The sequence below is a fragment of the Mytilus trossulus genome, chromosome 9 (assembly GCF_036588685.1).
Source record: "Mytilus trossulus isolate FHL-02 chromosome 9, PNRI_Mtr1.1.1.hap1, whole genome shotgun sequence".
NCBI lineage: Eukaryota > Metazoa > Mollusca > Bivalvia > Mytilida > Mytilidae > Mytilus > Mytilus trossulus.
The window spans coordinates 68,664,236-68,688,627 of record NC_086381.1 but is presented as its reverse complement, the minus strand read 5'-3'; the positions used below and the strand labels follow the sequence as shown (position 1 = coordinate 68,688,627).

The 24,392-nt window shown below is 31.8% G+C and overlaps 1 protein-coding gene across 1 annotated transcript in view; it reads left to right on the top strand.

Moving 5' to 3' along the window:
* LOC134684900 (calpain-3-like) overlaps positions 1 to 24,392 on the top strand; it is a 60,642-nt gene that overhangs the window by 17,104 nt on the left and 19,146 nt on the right. Inside the window, exons 12-26 of the mRNA XM_063544217.1 lie at positions 988 to 1,146; positions 2,143 to 2,264; positions 3,264 to 3,341; positions 5,390 to 5,460; positions 5,832 to 5,950; positions 6,688 to 6,795; positions 7,686 to 7,754; positions 18,706 to 19,107; positions 19,637 to 19,733; positions 20,248 to 20,317; positions 21,452 to 21,631; positions 22,016 to 22,088; positions 22,640 to 22,808; positions 23,410 to 23,493; positions 23,913 to 23,998. Coding sequence (XP_063400287.1) covers positions 988 to 1,146; positions 2,143 to 2,264; positions 3,264 to 3,341; positions 5,390 to 5,460; positions 5,832 to 5,950; positions 6,688 to 6,795; positions 7,686 to 7,754; positions 18,706 to 19,107; positions 19,637 to 19,733; positions 20,248 to 20,317; positions 21,452 to 21,631; positions 22,016 to 22,088; positions 22,640 to 22,808; positions 23,410 to 23,493; positions 23,913 to 23,998 — 1,887 coding nt within the window. The remainder of the gene's footprint in view (positions 1 to 987; positions 1,147 to 2,142; positions 2,265 to 3,263; positions 3,342 to 5,389; positions 5,461 to 5,831; positions 5,951 to 6,687; positions 6,796 to 7,685; positions 7,755 to 18,705; positions 19,108 to 19,636; positions 19,734 to 20,247; positions 20,318 to 21,451; positions 21,632 to 22,015; positions 22,089 to 22,639; positions 22,809 to 23,409; positions 23,494 to 23,912; positions 23,999 to 24,392) is intronic.

Genomic DNA, 24,392 nt, shown 5'->3' with positions numbered 1-24,392 from the left:
TTCAAGGATTAAAATCCCTTGTAAAACTGCTTGAAAGCATAAAAATCGAAATTTTTTAATTTTTTGCCGACATTTTGAAACCGGAAGTCACCTTAAGTTTCATTAATGTATTGTGTAGTCGTAATTTATGAACTGTCATTTGCTTTTTATCAAATCTAACAATAGATTTTACATATAACACACCTTTCAAAGGATTGACACATAATGGCGAATTTGTTATGACGCCATTTCCAAAATGTGCGGTGGCCATCTTGAAAAAATGAGGTTTTTTTCTGGCCAGCAGCGGATTCTTTGTAAGTATCATTTAGAAAACCTGTATACCGAATTTCATGCTTGTATCACGATTTGCACAATTCCCCCGATTTTGCTTGCTAATATCTTCCACTATGTGGATTCATTTATTTTCGTGGGTATCAATTTTTCGTGGTTTGAGGAAAATTGACCTATTCGTGGATATTTATTTTCGTGGTTTTGGCAAAGTCTACACTCATTCCTTTAGAAAATTTGTTATTCGTTGAACATTTGAATTCGTGGTTCTCCTGTTCCCACGAAATCCACGAAAATTGGTATCCAACGAATATTAATGAATCCACAGTATACAGTTAATGGGTCTATTCATACCATCATGAACTCCAGTTATTACAATACATGTAAAAATAAAGAAAAACATTGAAATACAATATGTGTGGTAAACATAATGAGACTGCAATCAATGACAAATATCTAGAGGGTATTGGTAACAAGAGGGCACAATGAATAAATGTTTATACAATGAGTCAAGCTCTAAAAAGTATGGAGTCTATATATAAGTCAGAAATGAATAAATCAGAAACTTTAATCAAAAGATCTAGTTTTCTTATAGAATTAACATAAGGAATTCATATCCATCTTGCAGTGTTCATCTGAACTTGACTTCATTTGCATTTATCGATAATATTTTTTTTTGTTATGTAAATTTTCAAGGATACTTTATTGATACATTTTCAGCGCAAGCCAGATTCTTAGTTTACCATTTGTGAAGAAACATTTAGCAGATTTCATAGAGGAAAAGCAATCATTACTACAGCAAAAGTCAAGAGACTCATCAAATGGATCCCTGATGAACCAATCAAATAACAGTATTAAACCAAAAGGAACTCCTAGAAGGTATGAGCAAATGTTATACTGGTAGACAAAATTTAAAAAATAAAAGTTAGGTTGATTACTTTTTTGCTTGCTAAAATTCCATGACTTTCATAATTGGTATACATGAGAATTACCCTGTCCATCCATCTTTCTTTCTCTTAGTCTGATAAGCACTCATTCTTGATGACTTGACAATTTTTTATGAAACTTTCACAGTTGTAGAATATTCATCATGTGCATAAAGAAATATAATCCTTGCCAAAAAGTTTAAGGGGAGATAATCAAATATACAATATTTGAATAGGGGGTCATAGTTTTTTGTAAGCACATCTCCACTTATACAACTAGATGGATAATGATAAAGCTTTTACAGATGTAAAACTTAACTTGAGGATATTTATAAACGGATAAAATTCAGATTTAACTTGTTAAGGGGAGATAATCATTTTTATTTACTTCAATACTGCAATATGTGGGAATAGTCTCTCAAAAAGCACAACTCCTTTTAAACAGAAGGGTATTAATACATAGTTGTAGAACACTTCCTGATGTTGTGTATAAAGGATATTTATCCATAAAAACATTCTAATACAGATATATATGTGAACTTGCATATGTCAATATTGCAATATGTATGTGCATTTCCAATTAAATGGATGGACAAATATTTTAGAAACTATACATAGTTGTAGAAACTACCTGAGAATGTCCATAAAAGCATATTAACTCTGTACTTAATATGAAAGAGGCACACTCTGTCCTTAATATGAAAGAGGCTCATATCACCTTGTGTTAAAACCCATAAATTTGTTTAGAGAAAAATCACACAAAGAAATGTCTATGAATATTTTATGTTTCATTTTCAAAAAATTGAAGTTTACCTCTTGAACAATGTATCGACTTTATTCTATGATTACAGTGGTAATACCAGCATGAATCATCAGTTCCTTAAAGTTAGCCCTGCCATTAAATGTAAAGTTAGTCCACCAATGTATAGACTATATTCTATGATTACAGTGGTAATACCAGCATGAATCATCAGTTCCTTAAAGTTAGCCCTGCCATTAAACATAAAGTTAGCCCATCCAGATCTCCTCAGCAGAAAGATAGTGGGCTTAGTGTGGACAAATCAGATGAAGGTAGGTATGAAACAAACTATATAAAACAACAATTCAAAGAACAGATATTAACCTCAGCTAAACTATATGCAAGTTTTGATGCTCTGATTTATGTGTTTAGATCAAGGATCCAGAATTAAAATAAATAACTGCAATACATTTCAGGCTGCAATTCTGTGAATATAGACAATGCAATTTTCTTTGTTTAAGAATTTAACTGTGCCACATTTACTATGAAGATTCATAAAATATATCTTGGAATGTAAAAAGAGGGACTAAATATACCAGGTAGACATTCAAACTCATATGTCAAAAATGTACAGACACCATGGCTAAATAAAAAAAACAGACCAAAAGACAAACATATCACAACATAGAAAACTAAAGACAGAGCACTAGAAATCACTCTAAAAACTGGGGGTGATTTCAGGTGGTTTTGAGGGGTAAGCAGATCCTGCTCCACATGTGGCACCCATTGTGTTGCTTGTGTTGTTACAAACCTGGTAATAAGTCTATTGTGGAAGTTTCATATACACTACTATTTATGCAGAGGTCAAAACATAGGGTTGTGCTCAAACAAAGCAATGGTTTATGCTTATTCATTATTACTCTTTAGATACAAGAAAAACCATAACCATTGAATGAAACAAAAATTTGAGGTTTCTTCAAATTACAAATTCCCCTTCAACTTATATGCAGAGTTTAAAACCACAGCTTTCTTTTAAAACAGGCAGAAGTGCCATGATTTTTAGGAATTGTGTTTCTGTCAAGTGTGAATTTCTTTGAAAGTAATTTATTATGACTAGTTGCACAAGTAACATTAATTTGTAAAATTATCTCTCACATAAATTTGTTTTTAGAAAGATTACAATCAAAACAAAATATGTAAATGAAATCTGTCGTGAAATTTGACAGATTGATTTGTTGATTATGCATTTCCATGACAATAATTCTGATGGAACAACTTTGAAGGGGAAAAGCATCTGATAGTAATGACTTTTTGGTTTGTTGTTTTTTTAGATCTCCATGACAACAAGCCTGAAGCAGACAACATGTCAGACTATTCTGATGATTTTGATGAAGTGTCAGATGAGGAAGGTAGGTGTTGAAGGAAACAAGATTACAGATCTAAAATCAGGGGAGCTATTTATTAATTGACAATCTGTATGTGCCTGTCCCAAGTCTGGAGCCTGTTATAATTCAGTGGTTGTCCCAAGTCAGGAGCCTGTTGTAATTCAGTGTTTGTCGTTTGTTGCTGTGTTTCATACTTGCTATTCATTCATTTCAGTTTTCTTGTTTGAATTGTTTTGCATTTGTCATAAGTGGCCTTTTAAAGCTGACTACGTATTATTGGCTTTGCTCATTGTTGAAAGCTGAATGGTGACCTTTAGCTGTTAATTTCTGTATTATTTGGTGTCTTGTGAAGAGATGTCTCATTGGCAATCATACCACATGTATTTATTTGGGTAATTGTTGTTAAAGAACAAAAGGTTACATTACTAGTCAGAATGTCATACTCAAGGTCACAATCTTCAAAATTTGCATAATCACAGCAACATTTGTTTGCCAAATTTTCAACTGCATCAGGTGAGGTGACACATTTCTATAAAAGATTTGGATAAAGCAATTTTAAATGATTTATTGATAGGTGTTTAATGCCACTTTTCACACTATTGTGCTTTTTCATGGTGATAAGTTTATTATTGGTTGAGGAGGCTGAAGTGCTGGAGAGAACCACTTACCTTTAGTAGGTAAACTAACAATCCTAGTCTATTAAGATTGGTGTCAAGGGCACCTGCTATGGGGCGCCTAATGGGACTTGAACTTTTGTTTTCGAAATCAATTTTTTGTACACAAAATTCAATTCTGTCATAACAAAATCATTTTTGTCTTACTAAACTATGTGATACAGGTCAGGTGAGGGCCGATTTTGGCCTCAAATTTCAGGTTCATCTGACGAAAGATTGTGGACACTTTTTAATCTTTTAAGTGTTCATCTCAGATGATTCAATTAGATTAAGTGAAAGATTTTAACTGATTTATTCATTAAAAACACTCCGATTCAAGCTTAAATATGAAAAATCTGTCAAATATGCCAAAAACTGTAATTTTTCAGATGGTTTTTATCAAATATGAAAGTGTCCACATCCCTGTTCATCCTCAACCTTTATATATGTTATGTTTTATCATCAAAAACAACTTACATTTCAATATTATGAATGAATACAAATGCGTCTACTTTCATTTAAGACGGAAACGGTCTGAAATTTAACTAGAATGCTAAAATTGTGAAGATTTCAGTAATATATCATGACTTAATGATGCTAGTACCCTATATATATATAGATGTGGTGTGAGTGTGCATTTTATTGTCAAAAACAGACCATATTTATGTAGCAGAAGCATTCTTCTTTCCAATAAATAACTAAAAGTTTAAATTTTGTAACAATTTTATAAAACTGCTATATTTTGGGGCCAAATAGGGGTCTTACTGGACCTACTCCTTTTGTTAAACTGAACTCATTTTTGTTGAACAAAACTCACTTTTGTCTGTACAAATTGAATACAGAGCACAAATCCACAAGAGTCCCATTCAGTGCCCTTTACCGGCCTAGTGTGGGATAAGTACTCACAGCCTCAGTGTTGACAGGCTAGTGATACAGTTTTTCAACTACTTTGACCACTCAGCTGCCGACGACCCTGGAGTTTAATTTAGGCATGTTCCCTGTTTAAACAGGGTTTGGTTTAAGAAGGTGTCATTGTACATAAAGTGTAAAATAAAAGAAATTTGTGCCTTTAAAACAAAGATACTGTAACATATGTTAAAACTGATAAGACAATAAGCAATGTTTTATTATCAGATGGTAACTCTAGAAAAAAGACCAATTCTATTTTTATTTACCCAAATCCTCTATTTTTTTTAGTAAAAAATTAAGTCTTAAATTTATACTTAAAATTCAAGAGCTTTGAAGGGTTCTTTACCCCAGATTTCCATACCAGGGCTAGCCCTGCAACCACTGCATGCACTGGGGGCATTTAGCCAGACCCCTTACTGATTGTATTTGGTACCCTTATAATATATAAAGTACCTCCAGTCTAAAAAAATAATGAAACCCCTCGATACATGTTATTATTTTTTATTATAGAGAACAAAAGTAAATGTTCAGATCAGGAGGATGAGTATGATGATGATTTTGAAGAATATGATTCAAGTGAGGTATGATTCTTTAATGAATAGAAATGTTAGATATTCACAACATTGTCAGTGAAATGAAATACAGCATTTCACAAAAGTGAATTAGTTATTTAACTTCTGATATCAGTCACCACTTTTGTAACTTGGACATCTCTTTTCACAATCTATTTTATTATTTGTTTTACATAAGAACAAAAGGAAATGTTGTGAATACCTCAATGAGACTGCAAGCCAACAGCACAAAGGAAAAATTATGTCACTAAGGATGATAATTGTAACAAGCTAAACCAGAGGGTTTAAATACTCAAATACTGCTGTTTTTACACTGGATAATAAATGCATCACACTTGCCAAGTACATATCAAAAATAAAATTAACTCTTATCACTATAGGAACTTGATGAGTTAGTAAACCAAGCTAAAGAAGTACAAGAGATTGAGGTTGAGGAGGACTTCTTTGCTGACAGTCAGAATCTAGAATCTATCAAGAAACAGACTGTCATATTCAGGAGGTAAACACAATATTTTAGGTCACACCAACTTAATTTTTAGTTCTTCAGAAATAGACATATATGTTTAATTTCAGCCTAAGTGAATCAAAATGGATAATCTCTAAAAGAAATCTTCATAAAAAGATTGCATTATCAAGGTGTCTAATTTACTTGATTCAATTTCATAATATGATTGGGGAATATCTTCCATAAGGTTAAATTTACATAAAAAGAAATGTCATCTTGAGGAAGGTTTAGATGTTCTTTATTGAACATTTCCTATGATTAGTAACTATTGTATGTAGTTCAGATTGTATTTCCTGCATGGAACTTATTTTGTAGTGCATATATTAAAAACAACTTCTTTCTATGTAGAACCATCAAGCAGTTTTAAATGATGAAATAGATATAGGAAGATGTGGTGTGAGTGCCAATGAGACAACTCTCCATCCAAGTAACAATTTAAAAAGTAAACCATTATAGTTTAAGTACGGCCTTCAACACGGAGCTTTGGCTCACACCGAACAACAAGCTATAAAGGGCCCCAAAATTACTAGTGTAAAACCATTCAAACGAAAAAACCAACGGTCTAATCTATATAAACAAAACGAGAAACGAGAAACACGTATATATTACATAAACAAACGACATCTACTGTACATCAGATTCTTGACTTAGGACAGGTGCAAACATTTGCAGCGGGATTAAACTTACTTACATAGTTGAAAGTTATAAATCCTTTACCTTATATTTTATAGAACCTGCATGGATGCTATTAGTACAAGTGCTATAAGTACAACATGTAAACGAATCCAAGACGTCAACAGGATGATCTCAGATGGGACACTTACAGAAGATGATCTCAAGTAAGGAGCTTATTATATTTGTTTAAAATATTTTTAATCTATGTTAGTTTGGGTTAAATAAAAAAATCAAAAAAAAATCTTTACTTTGCCAAAATGTTGTTAATTTCATGCTATTTTCAGAAAATATAATTAAAGCTTGTGAAAAATTTACTTTCGTTAAGGACTTACAGAGAAAAAACAACTATGATGTGAATATTTGCTTTTATATGAGATACAATATAGTGAAATATTCAAACACTACACTAAATAATCCAAAGTTCTTATAAAGTTTCACATATGAGTAACTCTTGTGTAAGATGATAGTATTATAAAACACTCATTTATCTGTGATCCTGTTTCAATGGTATTTCACTAACCAAACCTCTTTTGAATTATGATTTTGATTACTACTGTGACCTGTGTTTTTTACTTGAATGACTTTACATTCTTTGTATGGATTTGACTGCTCAAACTTATTGTCTCCAGCATTCATGGGGTATTATTCACATCTAATGTGTGTATTGAAATTGATACAACCACTAAGTCAGAACCTCTGCTTTGTATCAGTAAAAAGGTACTGTTGATTAGTTTATCCTCTTTGGTACAAAGTTGGTGGATTAATGAAAACGTTCATGTTCATGGTTCTGCCAAAGTCTGTGTATGTATAAGCCTATAGAAAATTTGTTATTCTTTGAACATTTGATTTCATGGTTCACCTGTACCAACGAAATACATGAAAAATTGGTATCTAATAAATAATGATGAATCTACAGTACATTATTCTTATGTTGTTTTGTGGGATATTTTCATTGGCAATAAAGATAAAACCTAAAACATGTGTTTAGATAACTTGACCAATGAAGAAAAATTAATTAATCTGATTTCTTAACAAGTTTTATCAATAATTGTAGGCAACAAGTAAGACATTCCATCAGTGGAGATGCTGCAGAACTGTGCCACCTTAGTCTTGATGACCTTTGAAAGACCATGATGCGTTCCATTTACCATATTCTTCATGAATCTTTAGTTTTCACCTTATTCTTGAAGACTGTTGGTAGACCATAATGCATTCCATTGATCTTATTCAGTTTATAATAATGTAATTGTTTTGAAATTAGTCTTAATGACTTTTATAAGGCCATGCAGATATTTTTGAAAAGAAATTATTCTATGAATTAATTTCTATTTGTCCTTGACATTTAATTTTGTTTACATGAAATCATTGTAAATGCCTTATGTCTGTTAAACTACTACATGTACATGCATACAGTTAATGTTATAATCATTGTCTTGTTACTTATAGGAAAATGTAATGCATTATATACATTACAAGTTATAGATGATTTGCATCTCAAAATTCATTAAAACATGATGATTGAACAATTAGAGAAGTCCCATTAATTTCGTACAAATTGATTTTAATTACTTTTTATGCCCCACATACGATAGTAGCGGGGCATTATGTTTTCTGGTCTGTGCGTCTGTTCGTTTGTCCCTCTGTCCGTCCGTCTGTCTGTTCGTTCGTCCGTCTGTTACACTTCAGGTTAAAGTTTTTGGTCAAGGTAGTTTTTGATAAAGTTGAAGTCCAATCAACTTGAAACTTAGTATAAATGTTCCCTTTGATAAGATCATTCTAATTTTAATGCCAAATTAGAGAATTTATTCCAATTTTAATGCCAAATTAGAGAATTTATTCCAATTTCACGGTCCAGTAAACATAGAAATGATAGTGTGAGTGGGGCATCTGTGTACTGTGGACACATTCTTGTTAATCTTATATGTTATAAGTTTCCTCCTTGCAATGAACTTTTTATGAGCATACATTACAAGATTTAAACAAATATATATTTCAAAGATTTTAGTAAATAATTTACATTGATGATTAAAACAGATATAAGTAATAAAGAAAATTAATGAAATGACTAGAATAATGTATTTTATCTAGTGAAATGTTGCTATGTGAAATGTTGAACCATAAGGATAAAAACCAAATAAAATCTAATACTGTTTGTACCAGGGTTTCCCCTGGGTCAATTATTTTTTTCGCCACCTCTTTCGCCAAAACAATATATTTTTCGCCACTTTATTATTTTTTTCGCCAAATAACATAACTATATTTTTCGTTTAAAATTTACATGTTTTTCTACCCCCCCCCCTCTTTCCCCCTTTCCCTTAAATAAGATGATTTTGTCCATTGTGTCTATGATTATGCTCTCAAACTTATTTTAAAGTTAATGAATAAACACTAAAAATTTACTTTAAAACAACAGATTTTTTTAATTTAAAAGGGAAAACTATTCATTGTATTTTAAACAACTTTTCTAATTGATTGGGCCACTATACTTTTAATAATAAAGAAGATATACGTCCTGGAATATAACAAAATTAATGGACATGTTTTGATAATATAATACCAGTATAGTTCGTAGGGACAGTTTCTTTAAAAGAAAAATACTGATGTTCCCTTTTGTACTATGAAGTTTTGTTTTTACAACAAAACAAAAGCTTTTATCACATGAAATTGATCCCTCGTATCATGTGTAGTCATTACATTGAAGGGCTACTCTCATTCGAGCCAACCTTTCGGATAGATTTCTTCATAACGACAGTTTTCTTTTCTTGACCATCGTAAATGAAAAAGTTGAGACGTAAAACTAGGCTTGAAACACGTGTGTCACACAAACGACTTTAAAAACGTCTTCCTAATCAATTACCGATATTTAAGTCAAAGGATAATTAAAGTTTGAAATCCGAGATTTTTCTTGCTTTTGGACATTTTTCGTCACAACAACAGCTTTCTTTTCTAAACTATCTTAAAAAGCGGAGGAGACGTCAAAAGTTTGCTTCAAACACGTGCGTCGCAAAGTGGTAAATAAATTCTGTATGTGACATTTAGCAGAAGCCATTTAACCATATCATTTTGTCAAACAATTTAATCAACACCTTTATAAATATAGTCCTTTGTTGTCGATAGCTATAAAATGCAATCAGCTGATTATTGATTTTCTATCCAAACCTTAATGAGGTCAAGGTGAATTCCGAGTATTGTCTAATCGGGTAAAGTCCGAGAAACTCGAAAAAAGTAAATAAACAAGATGGAGGAAAATAAATCGTTCTATATATTTCTTTCGCCAAATTCTTTCGCAAATGACGAATTTTTATCGCCACAATTATTATTTTTTCGCAAATTGCGAAAATGGCGACCGCCAGCGGAAACCCTGGTTTGTACTTGTATGCCCATTGGATAGCTTTACTATCCTTGCTTAGAAATGTAACAAAAAGGAGTATATTGATTTTGTTACTTTAAAATCTCTCAAGAAAGCTGTGAGAAATGAACCCGATATTTTATCATGCAATTAGATGTAAAAATGATTAACTTTAGAAATGTGATTAAAATTTAAAAGATGCTGAAAAATGAAAAATTCTCTTTAGTTCCTGTTAAGGAAAATAATTGAATAAAATACGCTTGATTCAGGCATTTTTTCTGGGACCAAATAAAGACTAGTAACAAAAATTCATTGCAGGGTATAAAGTCAATCTAATAATTAGTATTTATTGAAATACATGTATTTGCATTTATAGTATATTTATTTACTTATTTTTACAGGAGATTTTTGTTGTAATCCAATAGATATTTATATTTTTACAAAGAGTTTTTATGTTTTTTGTTAATATTTGTTAAGTTGTGTTTTCGTTTCAAAGTGTGTTTGTCATATATGTACATGAGTGTATTACTTATAGAATAGCTTATTCACTAATATTTTCAGAAAATCCAAACAGAATATTGTTTACTAACTTTATCATGTCTGAATTCATGGATGTCAAGTCTCTCAGTTTCTTTGAAAGACTGCTTATATTTTTTTCATATTCAAGGGATAAATTCAGAAAATTAGAAAAAAAACTTCTACTTTCACGTTGGCCTTATCATCATAATGTTTTCTTGTGATAATTATTTGTTTAACTTCTTTAATCTTTAAATATGGTTTAAAATCATAATTTAAGTTTGAAAAATGTCTATATATATATATTTTAAAGACAAATATGAAGTGTGTTTACCCTTACAATTTATAACATGTACAAAATAAGTGCTGTTGTTTTTTTGGTTAGATCAAGTTAACTGCATAGAATTTATAGATTTGCATCATACTTCAAATGAATAAATTCCATTTTTATTTTGTGAACCTAAGATATGATTGTTATAAATTGATAACATTGATGATGTACCCACAGTTTAAGAGTAAGAGCTCAAAACTTGTGGCCTTACAGCCATAACATGAACTGTGTATGATCCCATTTCTACAATATTCAGACCTATATTTTTAGCTCACCTGGCCCAAAGGGCCAAGTGAGCATTTCTCATCACTTGGCGTCCGGCGTCCGTCGTCCGGCGTTAGCTTTTACAAAAATCTTCTCCTCTGAAACTACTGGGCCAAATCAAATCAAACTTGGCCACAATCATCATTGGGGTATCTAGTTTAAAAATGTGTGGCGTGACCCGGTCAACCAACCAAGATGGCCGCCACGGCTAAAAATAGAACATAGGGGTAAAATGCAGTTTTTGGCTTATAACTCAAAAACCAAAGCATTTAGAGCAAATCTGACAAGGGGTAAAAATGTTTATCAGGTCAAGATCTATCTGCCCTGAAATTTTCAGATGAATCGGTCAATCGGTTGTTGGGTTGCTGCCCCTGAATTGGTAATTTTGAAGAAATTTTGCTGTTTTTGGTTATTATCTTGAATATTATTATAGTTAGAGATAAACTGTAAACAGCAATAATGTTCAGCAAAGTAAGATCTACAAATAAGTCAACATGACCAAAATGGTCAGTTGACCCGTTTAGGAGTTATTGCCCTTTATAGTCAATTTTTAACCATTTTTCGTTAATTAAAGTAATCTTTTACAAAAATCTTCTCCTCTGAAACTACTTGGCCAAATTAATCCAAACTTGGCCACAATCATCTTTGGGGTATCTAGTTTAAAAAATGTGTGGCGTGACCTGGTCAACCAACCAAGATGGCCGCCACGGCTAAAAATAGAACAAAGGGGTAAAATGCAGTTTTTGGCTTATAACTCAAAAACCAAAGCATTTTGAGGAAATCTGACTGGGATAAAAATGTTTATCAGGTCAAGATCTATCTGCCCTAAAATTTTCAGATGAATCGGTCAATCGGTTGTTGGGTTGCTGCCCCTGAATTGGTAATTTTGAGGAAATTTTGCTGTTTTTGGTTATTATCTTGAATATTATTATAGATAGAGATAAACTGTAAACAGCAATAATGTTCAGCAAAGTAAGATCTACAAATAAGTCAACATGACCAAAATGGTCAGTTGACCCCTTTAGGAGTTATTGCCCTTTATAGTCAATTTTTAACCATTTTTCATAAATCTAAGTAATCTTTTACAAAATCTCCACTGAAACTACTAGGCCACAATCATCTTTGGGGTATCTAGTTTGAAAAATGTGTCCGATGACCTGGCCATTCAACCAAGATGGCCGCCACGGCTAAAAATAGAACATAGGGGTAAAATGCAGTTTTTTGCTTATAACTATGAAACCAAAGCATCTAGAGCAAATCTGACGAGAAGTTAAATTGTTAATCAAGTCAATATCTATCTGCCCTGAATTTTTCAGATGAATTGGACAACTGGTTGTTGGGTTGCTGCCCTCCAATTGGTAATTTTTAAAGAAATTTTGCCGTTTTTAGTTATCTTGAATACTATTATAGATAGCGATAAACTGTAAACAGCAATAATGTTCAGCAAAGTAAGATCTACAAATAAGTCAACATGACCTAAATGGTCAATTGACCCCTTAAGGAGTTATTGCCCTTTAGTCAATTTTTAACAATTTTCATTAATTTGGTAAATTTATGTAAATTTTTACCAAATATAGTTCTCTGTTACTAATGGGCAAAGTTCATGATAGATATAATTGTAAGAAGCAAAATCATTCAGTAAAGTAAGAACTTCAAACACATCACCATCACCAAAATACAATTTTGTCATGAATCCATTTGTGTCCTTTGTTTAATATGCACATAGACCAAGGTGAGCGACACAGGCTCTTTAGAGCCTCTAGTTTAAGCTAGCATTAAAATAACAAAGCTCAGTATGCCAGTCTAGAACAAAGCAGGGTATATTTTTGGAACATCTGAAGAACTTCTCTAGATTTACCTTTGTTAGGACCACTCAAAACCTCAAAAATTGAAAGCCATTGATGTTTTTAAAATATCTAAATACACAAGGAGCTTTTTTACCAACAATGCATCAAAAAATAATAACAATTCATAAAAGGTAAATTTTCATTTAAGGAATTTTGGGAACTTGAGTTTCTTGATAATTTCTTAATTCATCAACTAGGAATTTAAGTAAATTTAAATCATGTCAGTACCAAAGCACAAACTACTCATGCTTGACAACTTGAATATTATTTGAAAGTTATCTTTGTGCATTTTTATTTTATTAATGGTCTTCTGAAATAAAGCCCTCACTAATCAGTCATCAATTATGTTTATCAAAATATAAGTTGGAATGGTAGTTTAAATAGTTTTGCAACCATTATGGTGCATGTTTATGATGCATTCAAATATTATATTCAGTAAAGTTATGTTTTATATGACAATCGTTGTTTTTATTTTGAAAAATTATCATTGTGTAATTAAAAGAATAAACAGCTCATTTTCAATTTAAAAATCAATTTAAAAAACAATGTCTGTATTTTTTTATAAACTTTAATAGAAAAAGAAATAATCGATCAGTTTCAATTTCTTTTCTGTAAGCTTTATTCTTTAAATTTCATTTTTCTTGATATCAAGATAACTTAATTAGCAATGATTTTGTTGAAACAATTTTTCCTTATTAAGAAACTTATGTCATATTTAAGTGTGATTTAATCCATAATTCATTAAGTAGTGGTGTTATATCATAAAAATAGGCTTGTTTTTAATATGAAAAGTTAAATACATCTTTGCTTATTCTCAGATTATCATTAGTATTTTAATAAAATCCGTCCATTTTATTTTTTATATATTCAGACATTTTGTATTATATTGTGCTATTGTAAGGTTTGTCTCTTGTTTGAAGGAGATAACTATTAAAATATCTTGAAAGATTACTAATTTTTAGTTGTTTTTAAAAAAAAGGTCTTATGATGATGTGGATTCATTATAATTAGTTGGGTATCTATTGTCATTGATTTTTCCCTTTTAACAACAAATTAAAATGTATCACAAACAACAGATTTTCTACAGGCATGTATATCCTGACTTTGGCAAACCCAGAAATCCAATATCTACAAAAATACAATTTTTCCTCTATCCACGAAAATTGGTATCCACAAAAATGAACGAATTCACAGTATTAAATGACTAGTCAAAAAGAGAAATCTTGCAACATTTAATACAGAAATAAAGAAGATGTGGTATTATTGGCAATGAGACAGCTATACACCAAAGTTCAATGGAGTGGATGTAAGTAGAACAGCCTTCAACTATGAGAAATGCCATTTTCTCAAGATATTTTACTATGACCAATCAAAATGTTGTGTAAGATTAGTCATTTCATAAGCCTCTAATGATTGCAACTTCATTTCTTTAACATCCTATTTATTTGATACAATAAACAACAATGATATTATATCTGTGACCAATGTATTTTCATTGGTTGCTGTAAAACTATTAGAAGTAACAAAACATTTGCATATAGTGTCATGTGTACTATTGCTTTTCTGTTTGTCTTTTTTTTGTTAACCATGGCGTTGTCAGTTTATTTTCAGTTTATGAGTTTGACTGTCCCTCTGATATCTTTCGTCCCTTTTACAGAGATTTCATAAAATGTGCTTTCAATTAAAGCAATGGAATTCAAAATGTAAGTTGTATTTTGTGCAAAGCTCCATGAATTATATACATAACTGAATAAAATGGTATTTTGGGAAACATCAAAACAGCAGAACCCAGCAACACAACTTTAATATATGTCTAGTGCATGTTAATGAGAATCAAATAAACAAATAAAATAAGAAGGTGTATCTAATTATAATAGGTCCTTAACCAGTCCTATCCAGAACTAGAGATGATGATTCAGTTGACAAATTTAGGTCATGATAGATATTGCTGATCTTATCTTTACTTGCATTTGCCACTTATATCATATGACACACTGACCTACTGTAAGCAGACGAAACACTGGCACTGTTAATAGTTTTATTCTTACAATTTTTTACAATATTTATGTTATGTTGTGTCTTTAAAATTATATAAATTACCATTAGATAAGAATAAATTATTCAAAATGCCTTAAAGGACATAAACTATGGACGACTGTGCAAGACCCTAATGGATAGTCAATATAAAAAAGAAAATGTGGTATGATTGCCAATGAGACAACTGTCCACAAGAGACCAAAATGACACATACATTAACAACTATAGGTCACTGTACGGCCTTCAACAATTAGCAGAGCCTATACCTCATAATCAGCTATAAAAGGCCCTGATATGACAATGTTAAACAATTCAAACGAGAAAACTAACGGCCTTATTTATATAAAAAAATGAAAAAAAAACAAATAAGTAACACATAAACAAACGACTAGAGATGGATTTATGGGGGGGGGGGGGGGGGGTCGGGCCTCCCATTTTGAGAAAAAAAATGCTTTGGTTGCTTTTTTGGGAATCACTGAAGCATGACGAAATCGGGCATCCTCTTAGGCAGGCAGTGACCCCCCCCCCCCCCCACTTATGAAAATTTCTGGATCCGCCCCACTGACGACAACCACTGAACTACAGTCACGGTCGTTAAAAATGCACCTCATCTTCATCTGCTAGCCGTTGTCGATATAGATACGAAGTTGAATCCTTATAAATTGTTGATTGGTAAACACAATATGTATCTCTTTGGAAAAGACTTTTATCAAACGTTGATGCACGTTTTTGATACACAGCACTTCTCAATTTGAACATGTTGTCATGGCAAAGCATTAAGATTTGAGCGGTAAATAATGACTGACAGTAGCAAGTTATAACTATAAAAAACCCACCATAAAACATAGTCCCATTGTTAATATCCTTTAAGATTGCATTTCATTTGTTGATGAAAGTAGACCTCATTTCATTTTAAGACTGAATATGCATGAACTATTTGCTACTGGACGGCAAGCAACCAACAATCAATAAACCTTGTTAACTAACGCGTTCAAAATTCAGCTCAGCATGCAGTCGGTCTAGTACGAAGCAAGATTCCTTTTCACATTAGATTAACATGTGATCGTCCTGAATATGCGTTTAACTTCCCGCCGGACGGTTAGAAACCATTCATCTTTATCATTATATTTTATTGTTTCACAATGGTTGTCAAGTTGATTTTGACGATTTCTACTTATGTTGTTAGGAAATTCAGGCCCTTCATTGTTGTATGGGACGTATACTATAATTATAAGTGTCGAGCCTCTGGTCGGAATGCACGAAGACTATAAACTGATGCCCCTTGTTGGTCAATAACGAAACTGGTAGGATGATTAGTTGTTATTACATTTTGGGACAAATAGATATTGTATTTTTACAACATTTATATTTCAATATCATTCTACGGATGACAATATGTCCAAAGCAATCAGAGTGGTTATTGATTCTTTATATATCACTGAAACGAGAGTAGGATAATATTACGGTCTTCCAAAAGCTTTAATATCTAGAATCAAGAAAGATTTCAAATGAGTTTTAGATGCTTAAATTGAAAATGGTAAGTAGAATTACTTACATGTTACAGCTAATTAAAGAGGCTTTTTGATTTTTAACTACAGTGTGTCAATCAGACATGCGAACACGGTGCTTGTGTCTGGTCCTGTGCCAGAGACAATCATACACCGGTTATTGTGTGATTATCTCGACATCTAGAAATATGATATAATATTCATTCATTTACCAATAATGTCTTACCTTGTACTAACAATTGATGGTACAGTGTTCTTAAGCCATGCAGTAAAGATGTAAATGAATTGCAGACTATATTGCCTATTTTTGATATAAAGTTTATGTTGGAACTAAACATGATTTTTTCACGTATTATTGGTCCCCGGCAGATGTATATCATGACGAGTTTGCAGTATCATTTGAAAATTTCACATATATAGTATGCGAATAAATCTAATTATTTCTATAGAAATCAATAATTTCTCGTTTAGTGATTTCATGCTTGATGAAGAGACGGGTAGAATTAGTTCCTTTTTTGTGAGGATTGTGGTAATATTAGTTTTTTCTATTAGTCAATCAAATAAGAGAGGCTCGTGTTAGCGTGTGTGTATACCCTGTGATTCTTTCGTCTTCTATAGATTAAGTGCATGCACAAATATTTTCTTGAACGCGTATTAAAACATAGATCCTTATTTACTATATATTTAAATAGGTATTCTTTTTAAGTATTTTGTTTTTTATTAAATAGTTTTGCCCATATTTCCGTGCGGTCAAAAGTAGAATTATTAAACTAATTAAAGCCGTCATACAGTACGTGTACATGTACTCAGGAAATGCACCAATTTTGAGGGTCAGTGCCTTTCACTTTATAAATTTAAAGAATTATAGTAGGTTTGTTTGTACAAGTATTTAGATTTGTTATTCTGTTAAACAAATTGTAATTGGTCGTAAAAAATTATCACAGTTTAATCATTTTTTCCATACAAGATAACAGGGTTTTAATCAACATTTTCATTTGTATTTACAAAGGAACGATTATTTCATGCACCATGAATTTTCAATCATTTGTAAATTTTAAATAATACAGAATGAACAAAATCACAGCCGTGTCCAAAGCACAATAAAACACAAATAATATTTTGTTTATTTTATTTGTTTGTGAAAATATTTAAATAGTTTATATGGCTTTTTAAAAACTGATTATCTTGAATTAATACATAATCTATAGAGGAACACGTTCGAATCTGAACAGGTAGGGAATTGTTCTTATTAAATTATACCAAAACAAAGTGTTACGACCGACCCAGGGAGTTGACAGTCACGGGTGCTGTTCGTTCCTCACAAATGCTTGCTATCAGTGTACCGAATATATTTGAAATATTTGTCACTGGAATTTGGACAGAATTTGTAACAAATAAAAAAAAAACCCATCCACTCTGGAATAGTTATTTGTTTTCCTTTTTACATTGTGTATATTCAAGTAAAACAAGAAGCTCAAATATCGTTGTGTATGCTTGTCTCTTTCTATCTGAAAGGTTAATATCACTGAACTCACTTTGTATTTTACTCCGACGTGCATAACGTGTATAACAAGAGTTTTGTTGTTCCCCGAAGTGACAAGCATCTTCCGGTTTACCTTAACGAACTCACTTTTGTGTTTGTCCCCTCCTCTTCTCGGCACTAAACATGAAAGAAAAAGAAGAAAGAAAAATACGAACTGAAAGAAAAACAACAACAAAAATGGTAGAATAATCGTTTAATTTTACACTGGTAAATAGGATGTCTTCAAACGTCAGTAGTCTTTGAATATACATGTGTTTTATTATTTATTATTTATACTTTCATATGAAACACCTGTATATAAGTTTATCCTGATATGGATAAGCCATTTTAAGTCGGTTAAGGTTACTTAAGTTTTTATCCTTAAAAATCATTTAAAATAATTGCCATTCGATTATTCAATAAAGTTTAAAACTATGAGGTGCTTTTTGCATTTAAATTCGTTAACAATGAGTATACCAGTATTTTAATATAACACAGTGTTAAGAATAATTCAAGGCTAGACTTATATTATATCGTTTGGTATGTTATACACAAAGAAATATTACATTTTGAAATTGTATGAATATGTTTGCTTTATGAAACCTTATTGTTTGATTTGAAAAAATCTATAACGTACACCAGTAATCAGATGTTATATTGTTTATTTAGACGAATCTCAAGAATTTGTGATTTAACAATTTTGGAAATACTGTATTAAAAGGATGGATTTGACTTTGGAAAAGGAAGGTACTTGGTATGAACCGTTAAAAGACGAAAATGAAATACGGACGCCAAGATATAAACAAAACAATTCCCCGCGTATTATTGTCCATAACGGCAGTGGTCCTCGCATTCATTCAAGAGCATCTCCAGCGTCATCACACAATAGTGTAAACACATCAACAGTTCGACATAATGGCATAATGTCGCATTCAACACCTCGTCACAGTGCTCCATCAACGATCAGATCCCGTCACAGCAATCATATGTCATCGAAACAGCTATTACGTCATAATTCATCTGTCAGAAGTGAAAAGTTGTTAGGTGCTAATCTTTGGCGACCGTCAACTTTTGAAAATATCAAGGAGGAATGTCTGAAAAGGTGAGTATTACTAAATAAACATGTTTCACTGCATTTTTGTGAAAGTTCATATATGTTTTGTTTGCAATTGGCAATGAACATGAGATGACGATTTTGATAGCAGTTTATATACCTGATTGGTCAAGCTTTTGCTGATCCTTGATTATGTGGTAAAGACTTATTGTCCCTTTGAATGCTAAATAAATTTTAAAAATAGCCATCACATTCAGTTTATATTTTGGTTCTTTAAGCAAAAATAAACCTTTATGCTTTGCGCTAGTCTTTCTTTTAAAATACGATAGGGTAACATCGTTTTATATTGCTTATAGATTAGTATAACAGAAAGTACAAGTTTGAAACATTAATTTATGGTCTAGTTTGAACAATTATCATGTGTGTGCTTCATTGTGATTTCGTAGTGAAAGACAGAAGTATCGCTATTATAAAAAGCACGCATTATTCTTTGATATAACTTTTGAGATGTTTTGATTTGATTTTACATATTTGATTTGTATATATATAACAATTCACAATAATTAAATTCCTACAGCGGCACATTGTACGAAGATCCTGTGTTTCCAGCTCAAGACAGATCGTTATACAGACACCTAAGGCCATATAAAAACATCAAATGGAAAAGACCACACGTAAGTTCGATTATTTTTGCAAGTGACAAAGTCACACGAAACTTTGATGCTGCAGGAGTTTTGTAGTGTTTTCTTCTTAAAATAAAAATTGATTAATAGTGCGTCTGGGAAGAACATTTATATGATGTACCAGGCAATTTTATTTCCAGTTGCCAAACACGTTAATTTTTTACAATATTTGAGTTTTCTTCTCATGCACACATATGCCGCTTTAGCGTCTCCTTTCTAATGTTGCTTTATCCAGTTTTTTCCGATAATTTTAGTTTAAGATAAACCATGAGTGACAAAATGTATAATCTACTAATAAATAAGGGCCTTGAGTATATTATAACTACACAGGTCGTTGATTCTTAACGACCGGACCAACCCAAGTACTTCAACAATTAATGTTGTCTACTTTGCAATTCACACAACATTAGAAGGAAAAAGCAACGGCTGAGCATCTTTCAAACATAATTACAATTAAAGGATAACAGCGCACATAAGAATGAAATGTATGAAACTCTGATTACAGGAAATAGTACAGAAGCCTACATTTGTTGTTAAAGATGTCTGCAATATGGATATTGAACCTGGAAAGCTGGGTAAGCTAGGACTAATACATTTTTTTCGCAACAAGAAACCATTGACAAACCTATCTATTGTTACTTGTTTCCCTTTACCGTATGTAATTTTCTTTTACAATTGTTATTTTCAAAGAAGAGCAATATATTCGAAGTCTGATTTAATATGTTAAACCTGCTAACAAGGTGTTGAATTATTTTTCAGTTAATTTTGTTAAGTTTGCAATGCTAAATCAATGATATGGTTAGTGTATGGTGCCAACTTGATGTCATATAGCATAACACATGTTGTAAAACATGTCTGTCGTTTTACACGTGATATAGTATATTTGTTTTAATGATGTTTTGTTTCGACAGAAAAAACTTAAGCGTTTTTATTTTAGTTTTGAAGCATTTTTTTTCTTGAAGTTGAATTTTCAACAATTTTGTAGTCCTCGCTTGCGATTGTTCTTGTACAATAAACTCCTTGTATCTTTCCTTTTTATTGAATGTCCTGTATGTGCCTACTCTTGATTGAAAGCCCACACACATGATCGAGTCTTTTTAATGTATGTGCCTACTCTTGATTGAAAGCCCACACACATGATCGAGTCATTTTAATGTATGTGCCTACTCTTGATTGAAAGCCCACACACATGATCGAGTCATTTTAATTTGTATGCCTACTCTTGATTGAAAACCCACACACATGATCGAGTCATTTTGATTTGTATGCCTACTCTTGATTGAAAGCCCACACACATGATCGATTCATTTTAATGTATATGCCTACTCTTGATTGAAAGCCCACACAAATGATCGATTCATTTTAATGTATATGCCTACTCTTGATTGAAAGCCCACACAAATGATCGAGTCATTTTAATTTGTATGCCTACTCTTGATTGAAAGCCTACACACATGATCGAGTCATTTTAGTTTGTATGCCTACTCTTGATTGAAAGCCCACACACAGGATCGAGTCTTTTTTTATTGACTGTCATGTATATGTCTACTCTTGATTGAAAGCCCACACACATGATCGAGTAATTTATTTTAATGTATATGTCTACTCTTGATTGAAAGCCCACACACATGATCGAGTCATTTTAATGTATATGCCTACTTTTGATTAAAAGCCCACACACACATAATCAAGTCTTTTTAATTTGTCAGGTGACTGCTGTTTGGTATCAGCGTTTACATGTCTTGCAATGGCCCCAAAATTACTGCAAAAATGTATTCCATCTGAACAGGATTTCCATGACAACTATGCCGGAATATTTCACTTCCGTTTTTGGAGATATGGTGAATGGATTGATGTTGTTGTTGATGATAGACTACCTACAATTGATGGTATGATAAATTTTATACAGATTCAGTCAATACTTTACCAACCACAGGAAATGAAATATTACCATGATGATATCAAGCTGGGTTTATTTTGGTATTAAGTTTTCCATTCTTTATCTGAAAATAAGTTTAAGTCTTATTTTGACATCTAACTAGTTGTTCAGTTGAACAAGAACATTTATATTTTAACTGAACATTTTATTATTATTACATTATTTAAAAGAATGTAGATATAACTATGCTCTGTAAAATAATATGATTTGTTTAGATTTGAACAAGTAACGCCACAAGTGTGCACTTTTATCCGTTTATTTTTCAATTTATTTCTTAATATATGATGGTGTATATACCATACGAAGTTTGATATGTTCACAACCTTCTTTGTAGGTCATATACTGTATATGAGAAGTTCAGATCCCCAAGAATTCTGGCCAGCTCTGTTTGAGAAAGCTTATGCAAAGTAAGTTTCATGAACTACTATTTGTCTAAATTGCATGGTTTAAAGGATCTTGCAATCACTGCTCTTGAAAGCTGATGAATATGAAAAAATAATAATTACTTTTACAAATATACACTCCATGACATTTGTTGGTATTTTGCACGAGAAACAAAGAGATGTACCAACATTGTATTTTGCAAATTTTAAAGAAAAGTGGCGAATAGTGCTATGATGCAATTTATCACATTTTTCAAGTTTTAGATATGTTGTATTCGATTTGTCAGATAGACTACTTTTGGTCATGGATATCGACAAAATAGCAGCGTCAAAATTTATGAAAATGGAACTTTTTCTGTAATAACTTGAAATGAATGGTTTACCTTAAAAGTGTGTTAACACAGCTTAATTTCGTGCGGTTTCGAATTCATTTTCTTTCATTTCTTGGTTAATAATCTTTCAAATTATTGAACAAATAAAAGTAGTTCTATTCATTTTATGATTTGTTATATTTCAAATGATTTGTTGAATTAGAAATGAAAACATAGTTCTAATTCCACATGGGGTTTTAACAGGTTATATGGATCATACGAGAGTATCCATGGTGGAAGGATAAAATGGTCACTTCAAGATATTACAGGAGGGATAGCTCATTCTCATAGCACTACAGAAAGTATCAGACATTTACTGACAGTTGTAGATATAGCAATGTCTCAGGCATCGTTGATTGGTGCTTACATATCTGTAAGTAAAAAATGTTTATTTTTCTTATCTGGATTAATGGGGTTTTGCAGATGCTGAAACGTAAAGAAAATTGTAAACTGCGAGAATATATGAACACAAGATTAGTAATCAGTTATTCAAAATTTCAATATTTTAAGTTTGCCTCCAAATATGAAATAAAGAGATGTAGCATGTCCAAATGGGATAATCATCCACCAAAGTTCAAATGAAGTGGATGTAAGTTAATATAGGCCACCTTACGGCTGTCTACTGTCCAAAAACCTACACCCTACAGTCTGCTATGTAATGTCCGGAAATGAAAAATATGAGACAATTCAAAAGAGAAATCTAACGGCCAAATGTATAACAAAACAATTTACGATAATAAAATATGACAGGTAGGAACCAACGACAACTACTGAACACTGTTTTGCAGAAGTTTTATGCTTTAAAAGATAGCCGATAAAGTTGCATTACGATATCCGTTTCACTGATACGTTTTATGATAAAGAACAACAATTTCTACATTCCTATTTGATTCCTGTGTTATATGCTTTGTTTTGATGAACTTCTTACTTATTACTTGTGTGTAATTATATTGATGACTTTTTCTTCATTCCAGACGTCTGTTACAAACAACCAACCCGGCATCCTAAGCAACGGACTTAAGACGGGTCACACATACAGAATATCCGGTTATGCAGAGGTATGGTAAAAACCAGTCAAACTTATTTTGTGTACACCAGTGCCTTTTCAAGTCGCTATTGGTTAACTTTAAACAGATTTATTAATATTCATTTAGAAATACTGATTGAGACGACTTAGTATTGATGTATAGAAGAATGTTTCCTAAAATGTATTAGATGATTTCAACTCCAGTGTCATAGAGAATGCTATGTATTACCTGCTCTCACTTATTGCAATTATTTTGATATCTAAATATAGAGATGATAAGTCAATGAGTGAAAGTGTGTTGTTTTAACAAAGGGACATTTGAGCAATCAGCAATGCACCATTGATAGCTTCAACTAATAAAACAATTAAGAACTGGTACAGAGTACATGCAAACCCACCAAAGTGTTATGGTAACAATATTTAAAAGATATACCTGTAACTATATTTTAGATTCCAGTGACAGGAGGGACAGTCATATTACTTAGAATGAGAAACCCTTGGCGCAATGTATACTGGAATGGAGCATGGAGTCGAAGGTAAACTACTGTATTTCATTGTTGTTGCCTGTGTTACATTAGCTTGTATGAACGAGTGATATACTATACAAAGATGGACAAAATGACATTTTTTAGCTATACATTTCTAGGTATATGATTGATTAACAACAACCACGTGGAGACCGTGTATATTTCATATGGCGTTAGTACGCGTTTTTATTTTATTTCAATGCACATTTATTTTAGTGTTACGTCCCTTTGTCAAAACAACATGGTGTTAAGGAAAAAATTGAAAGTTTTCAACAGACGAAGAATTGATAACGAACGATTGAAATACATTCATAAAACACAGTCGAAGCTATAAAGTTGTTATTGTTGGCGTTTGTTTTTGTATAGACCACTGGAAGTAGGTACTCAATACTCAGTATTGAAG